Consider the following 7,500-nt stretch of genomic DNA (forward strand, 5'->3'; position numbering starts at 1 on the left):
AAGAGCTGGTAGGTACTGTTATCAGTTATGGTGGGTCAATATTTTGTTGTTGCTGTTGTTGTTTTCATTGTTGTTTGCTCATAATTGCGTTATAGGTGGTGGAGGTGGAGATATTCTGACTTGGGAGCAAGGTTACGATTTAGACGAGAAAAAAAGAGGAAGGGTAAAGATAAAATGAATATATGGGAGAATAAAAGGAAGACAGAGGATGAGGCCATTCTGTCTGAAATGGAGAAAAAGGAGAACGAACGATTGCCATTCCTGGATGTCATGGTGAAGAGAAACGGTGCTACGTTGACAACAGGTATTTACAGGAAGTGTTCTTGTTGATTCTTATCAGATCTTTGACGTGTAGGTTAAATATCATATATCACAACTGAGGTCTGATATTATACATATATATATATATATATATATATATATATATATATATATATATATATATATATATATATATATATCTGTCATACGAGCTCTGAGCTCTCTTCCGGGAGGGAAATAGCTGTCGATCACAAGTCCAACACGTGATCCAAAGACCAAGGTTAATACACACACACACACACACACACACACACACACACACACACACACTCACACAAACACACACACTCGATGGCGCGGTGGTAGCGTTCGCGAACGCCACTACAGCGGTCCGGGTTCAAATCCCGCCCAGGCCTGAAATAATTTCAGTATTGTTTCGCTGTGAGTCGTTACTCAAGCTCTCATGGGCGGGGAGTTGGGTGGGTGTGTGTGTGTGTGCGTGTAAAAGTCACAGCTTACCCATAGATCGGTCATGTATGTGCTATGAGCTCTTCCGAGAGGGAAAAAGCAGTCGATCACGAGTCCAACACGTGATCCAAGACCATGGTGAATCACACACGCAGTCAAACGAACCCGTATGCATACAAGTAAATATGCACACACACAGGCAGACACCGCACCGGTCAAATCGAACATACCGTCTCTGACAGGTTTTGTCTCCGTCTGCCTGTGTGTTTGTATATATATATATATATATATATATATATATATATATATATATATATATATATATATATATACGTGTATGCATACGGGTTCATTTGACTGTATGTGTATGTCCAAGTGTAATGTGTACCGGTATATGTTCACTGCATTTGTGTGTGTGTGTGTGTGTGTGTGATTCACCATGGTCTTTGGATCGCGTGTTAGACTCGTGTGTGTGTGTGTGTGTGTGTGTGTGTGTGTGTGTGTGTGTGTGTGTGTGTGTGTGTGTGTGTGTGTGTGCGCGCGTGCGTGTGTGTTCTAGTAACATATATTTTATGTCAACCATGGCAAGTTAGATTCCCAAGACTGATTCCAGTGTTATATGAGGTTATGACGGACAAACATAACAGAATTTTATATATACTCGTACATGACTGCCTGGGGTGAACAACGTTACTGATGGTTTCTGAGGGCGAAACTTCCTTTCTATCATATCTAAAAAATTCTAGTTTGTCTAAGTAAGCTTAGAATTTTTTATCTACTATTTTGTGGTTGTTATGCATGGCTGTTATCGGGTCATCTGCGGAGGAGAGTGTTTTGGTGTTAAGTTGGTGTTGGGAGATCGTTTGTGAAGAGGGGAACTCCATTGGGTAGTATTTTGTTCCCGAAACTTTGGGTTAATCTGCACTATCTGCCTGCTAAGAAGTTAGCTGTTGTTTGTCATTATTGTAATTCTGTTTATGTTGTTTTTCAACAATATATTTTTGGGAACTTTGTCAAATGCTTTATGTCTGTAGCTATCATAACTGTTATTTATGGTGGAACTCTCTAGTTGAATCCCTCCAGCATTTATTGAGTGATATTTGTAATTAGCGTCCTGGTGGGTAGTTTAATTGCATTTCTTTCTGGTGCTAATCTTGCCATCACCTTAAGGACAGTGGATATTAGAAAGATTTTATGGGTGCAGGGGCTTTAGATGTCTTATTTGGCTTCAATATGAGTATCATCTGATATATATATATATATATATATATATATATATATATATATATATATATATATATATATATATATATATATATATCACGGGGAAACCACAGTTGGAACAAAAAAGACTGGAGACAAGGAATCTATATTTCGATTGCAAACTGCAATCCGCTTCAGTAGGTATCTACTGAAGAAGATTGTAGTTTGCAATCGAGAAATATATAGATATATAAATATATTTTGTATAACCAAGAGTGGTTGAAGATACAAATTTAGGCTTTTACTGCATTTGGGCCGAGGTGTTTAACATGGAGGTTTGAGATCCCATCTAGGCCTTCAGCACGAGAGTTGTTAATTTTCTTTAGTGCCCCTGTTTTCTGGAGTTTTAGGTTTGAAATCTATCTTGGAGAAGTGTTTGTTGGTGATATTGCGTTGATGTTTGGTGATGATGTTTTCCTTTGGGTTACTCCAACTACTTTTTGAGTAGTGAGTGGGGTTGATTTTGATTTTTCAGATTTTCCGGTTGTTTATTTTCAGATCTATTTTTTTCAGTTTTCTTTTTCCTTATTGTTGACTAGTTTTGCGATGCCTTTGTTTAATTGTTGTAATTGTTCTTTTTCTTGTTAAGTTAGAGCATCGTTTCCCAAAGTGGGCAGTACCGCCCCCCTGGGGGCGGTACTTTGATATCGGCGGGCGGTAACGCAAAAAGGGGCGGTTGGGGGGTGGTAATGCATAAATAGGCAGTTGGGGGGGGGCGGTAACAAAAAAAATAGGCGGTTGGTGGCGACAGTGTAGCAGCTGTAGCTGCTACAGTACTTACACCGTCGTCCCAAACTGTTGGCGGCAACCGTCAAAAATCATACAAGTAATAAAAATTATAAATATAAAATTTCAAAAGATATGCCGCTCTTTTACCTGAGGATTAAGGGGTCTCATCTTTTAATCACATCCAACCGGAACTGACCTGGTTCCCATAAAAGCAATTGTTCCTTTGTAATACGTGACTCACGGTCAAAGATTTCATCCATTAATCCTGCAATTCTTACCCCTCATGGAACTTACTTTCAGTAGAAAGTTCTGTCATGTTTCTGTATAAATAGCGCTTGTCAAATTGATCAATCTCACAGTCAACAAACAACTACGTTACATGGTCCGACTCCGAAGCTCGTCTCAGGTGTGTGAACATTTCACTTTAATTTTATTCTTGTAATATTCAGAATTTTTAAATATACTAAAGATGTGACAGAATAGGAGTCTATTAATGTAAGAACACTACTAAAGGGTTTAAAAGAGTTACTGTGCAGTGTATACTAAAAGTCGGAAGCATTCGAAACCTCGGAAGGCAACAAACTTGAGATTTTTTTTTTCTTTCTCCACAAAAGCTAAACCTGAATAGGTTAGGTTAGTTCTGATAGGCTTTTTGGCATATCTTTCCATTTTTAGCAAAGTGTTCATACATGTTCATACTATTTCATGAACACACGCACGTACGCACACACACACACATTCATTCACTCAAACCCCTCCACCCACACACACAGACATATACACACGCACCCACACACACATACACAAACACACACACAGACATATACACAGAAACATACACACACATACAGACATAGCCTACCTACACACACATACACACACCTAAGCTTTACCTTTACCTTTATATATTACATATGTACTCTATATTAAGCATTTATATATATATGTATATACATATATATACATATTTCTTAAATGGTATTTTTTTCCAGAATAAAGGATGACAACCCAACAGCAAGCAAAAAAGAAGTGTAGGCAGAATAGCGTGGAATATCTGAAATATGGATTTGTATCGGCACCACAGAACCAACAGCTACCTATGTGTCTGCTGTGTGAGAAAGTGTTTTCAAACGAAGCCATGAAACCTTCGAGACTTTTGGAACATTTGACAAAAATACACTCTGATAAAGCAGACAAAAATATAGCATATTTTCAGTCACTTCGAGAAAAGTTCCAGAAACGAAAAACTATTGTAAATATGTTTTCTAGCACTTCACAACAATCCACTGACGGTTTGCGTGCTTCATACAACATATCTTTGCTGATTGCTAGATCTGGTAAGCCTCATACGATTGGGGAGGAACTTATTCTGCCTGCAGTAAGAGAGGTTCTGCACACAGTTGTACATAAGTCACCTGACCAAATTATAAAAGCTATACCTCTCAGTGATAACTCGGTTCAAAGAAGAGTAGATGAAATGGCTGAAAACATTGAAGAAGCATTGTGCAACATTCTTGCCACAACAGAATTTAGCTTGCAGTTAGATGAGTCCACTCTACCAGGAAATGAATCTTTGCTTCTCGCTTATGTTCGTTTTATCAAAGATGAAAAGTTGGTTCAAGAACTGTTATTTGCAAGACAACTCAAAACAGACACTAAAGGAGAGTCGGTATTTAATGTTGTTGAGAATTTTTTCAAAGAGAAAAACATCCCACTTTCTAACATTCTTGCGTGTGCAACAGATGGAGCACCATCCATGATAGGTCGTCATCGTGGCTTCATCAGTTTCTTGAAAAAAGCCGTACCTGGTGTTCTTACGGTGCGTTGTGTAATCCACAGGCAGTATCTGGTAGCAAAAAACCTAAGTGGTCGACTTCACAAATCAATGAATATTGTTATCACAGCAGTAAATAAGATCAAGGCACATTCTCTCAATTCCAGACTGTTTCGACAGCTTTGCATTGATAATGATGAAGAGTTTGAACGTTTATTGCTACACACAGAAGTTAGATGGCTGTCAAAGGGAAACTGCCTGAAACGTTTCTATTCTTTGTTTGATACAGTTGTAGACTTTTTCCAAGAGTCTAATAGTGGGCTCTGTGATGATCTAAAAAACATTGCTTATTTGTCAGATACATTCACAAAACATTGCTTATTTGTCAGATATATTCACAAAATTCAGTGAAGTTAATATGCAGTTGCAAGGAAATGATGTCAACCTTATCAAAGTCAAATCTGCTATATACAGTATGTATATATATATATATATATATATATATATATATATATGTATATATATATATATATATATATATATATATATATATATATATACTTATAAAACTCTGATAATCTTGTTTGTTATCTTGCTTGCTTGAAACCGTCACTCAGAAGAGATATGACGTCACGACTGAGGACCAGCTAATCAGAAGAAGAGATATGACGTCACGACTGAGGACCAGGCAATCAGAAGAAGGGACATGGCGTCACGACATCATATGATGCGTAGTGTTCCAAGCAACGACGACATGACGTCACAATCTTCTACATTTCACTTCTTATAACAACATATCATTAAAAAAATTATTTGACCCAACATACATATATATATATATATATATATATATATATCTATATATACTTATAATTTTTTCATATTCAGTATTTAAAAGTATAGCCAACTCCTGAGTTAGCATCTATGAGGCATAATGAGTTTATTAGCATATCACGAACCCTATAAATCATAAGATGCGTAGTGTTCCAAGCAACGACGACATAATGTCACAATCTTCTGCATTTCACTTCTTATAAGTAATCAAGTCACTGCCTTCGTCTACTGAATAGAACATTGTCTTAATAAAGATTTTATTGACCATTTTATTAACAATGTATAATCTATTTTTTTTATTTGACCCAACGGGTCACGGGTGGTCTAGTATATATATATATATAAAAATATATATATATATATATATATATATATATATATATATATATTATAGTATATATATACTCCTGTAGCCTCCTGGCATGTTTCTTTTTTCTTCTTAATGTTCACCGATATCTACTACTCTATTGGTGGGAACAGGTGTAAATTTTTCTCTGTTTCTTTTGTTTATTCTTGACATTTGTTATCCTTTTGTAGTTTATGAATGTTCTTTTGTGTGTAGGTTGTACTTGTCGTTCTATTTCTATCGTGGTATCTATTGAAAAGTAGTTTGAGGTGAAGCCATATTATTTCCTCCCGAGGTAAAGAATCATATCTCTGTAAATGCTCCATTTATCAATTAATTTAGTTGTTTGTTTAGTATTTTGATTTCCTTTGCTTATTTATTTATTCATTTATTTGTTTGTTTGTTTACTAATTTCTTATCTATTTTTATTTACATATTTACCTATCTATTACTTTTTTGTTTACTGGGTTATCTATCTTTCCAGCCTTACTAGCCTCTCGAGGCATTGCAGCCTTCGCTCTGGCCCTCTTCGCCTTCGAGGACTTACCCCAAAATCTTTTGCGAGTAGAAATGGAATACTTCGAGGAAGCTGTGGACTACCTTCTGAGTCAGCCTGGCGTCATCCCTGACAGGTGCGGCTTCGTTTCAGTGTCCCTTAGTGCCTTCATAGCCCTGGCGTGTGGAGCCTGGATGGACAGGGTCAAGGCCGTAGTTACCATCGGCGGGTTTCACTTCTTCCATGAGTCTCATGTAACTTATAAAGACAAGGAATATTTTGGAATGAGTTTTGATAGGAGCCAAGTCATCGTCAAAGAAGGAGAAGAAAAAGCTTTAATCGGTGAAGATCTTCTGGGAAACACACTGGACCCCGAACATCCCCTTATTGTACCTATTGAAGAAGCAAGCGACGATACCTATTTTCTTGCTTTAGCGGGTGACAAGGACGCTATGTATCTTTACAAGGGTGTCGATACTCTGCAGAGGAGGATGAGTGACCGTGGGAAATCGGACAAAATTAGAACTATTGTGTATTCCGATGTGGGTCACTTGTTAGAAGTTCCATATACCCCAGATGTGGGCTATTTGTGGCAAATATTTACTCCCAAGTTTGCCAAGAGCATAGGACGAAAAGGAGTAGCTGTATTATACGGTTCCGCCCAATCATACCAGTATAGTCTTGCGCAGGTACAGCACTGGCATGAAATTCGAAACTTCATCTCGCATCACATTCGAGACGAAAGTCCTTGGTATCAAAATTATATTGACGAACAGCATGTATAATGGCAACCTAGTCTTAGATGACTGGTGATTTGGTCTAGAATGTAATCACAGAGGAACCTCGAATAACGAACTTGATCCGTTCATAGACTCAAACCGAAATGTTCTTAAACCGAAATAATTATGGCAAACGCGCCAATGCACTACTGGGGCAGTGGAATTGTGTGTACAGGCGTATGTGAATATTCGTACTCCGAAGTATCGTTCGTTAATAGAGATCAATTTCTTTCACAAAAACTTGTTCGTTAACAGACTTGTTCGTTAAATGGGGGTGTTCGTTATCCGAGGTTCAACTGTATTGGGATTCAGTTGGGTCTTCTATGTAGAAAAATTGAGTTGGCTGGATTCTAGTTTTAGTTAATTAATGTAACAATAGCATCTGGAGATATATTTTTGTTTTGTGTTCAAAACATTCAGTATGAGATATGTGATCAGCTTATAATCATGTACTGACGAAATGAAACTGTTTAGGTTCGAACCGACATGGGGCAAGTTCTTGTGTTGTTTCTTGTTTTCGTAATTTGTTTTGTGACATAAAGCCCTGCTT

At 37.3% G+C, this 7,500-nt stretch overlaps 1 protein-coding gene across 1 annotated transcript in view; it reads left to right on the forward strand.

Annotated features, from left to right (window-relative positions):
• The window catches only part of LOC143032213 (acyl-coenzyme A thioesterase 5-like), a 7,183-nt gene extending 227 nt beyond the window's left edge, over positions 1-6,956 (forward strand). Inside the window, exons 1-2 of the mRNA XM_076196683.1 lie at positions 1-8; positions 6,160-6,956. The exon at positions 1-8 is cut by the window's left edge and continues 227 nt beyond it. Of these exons, the coding sequence (XP_076052798.1) occupies positions 1-8; positions 6,160-6,956 (805 nt within the window). The remainder of the gene's footprint in view (positions 9-6,159) is intronic.
• Positions 6,957-7,500: the final 544 nt, after the last annotated feature.

Source organism: Oratosquilla oratoria, chromosome 13 (assembly GCF_046742065.1).
Source record: "Oratosquilla oratoria isolate Oo_2021 chromosome 13, ASM4674206v1, whole genome shotgun sequence".
Classification (NCBI taxonomy): Eukaryota; Metazoa; Arthropoda; class Malacostraca; order Stomatopoda; family Squillidae; genus Oratosquilla; species Oratosquilla oratoria.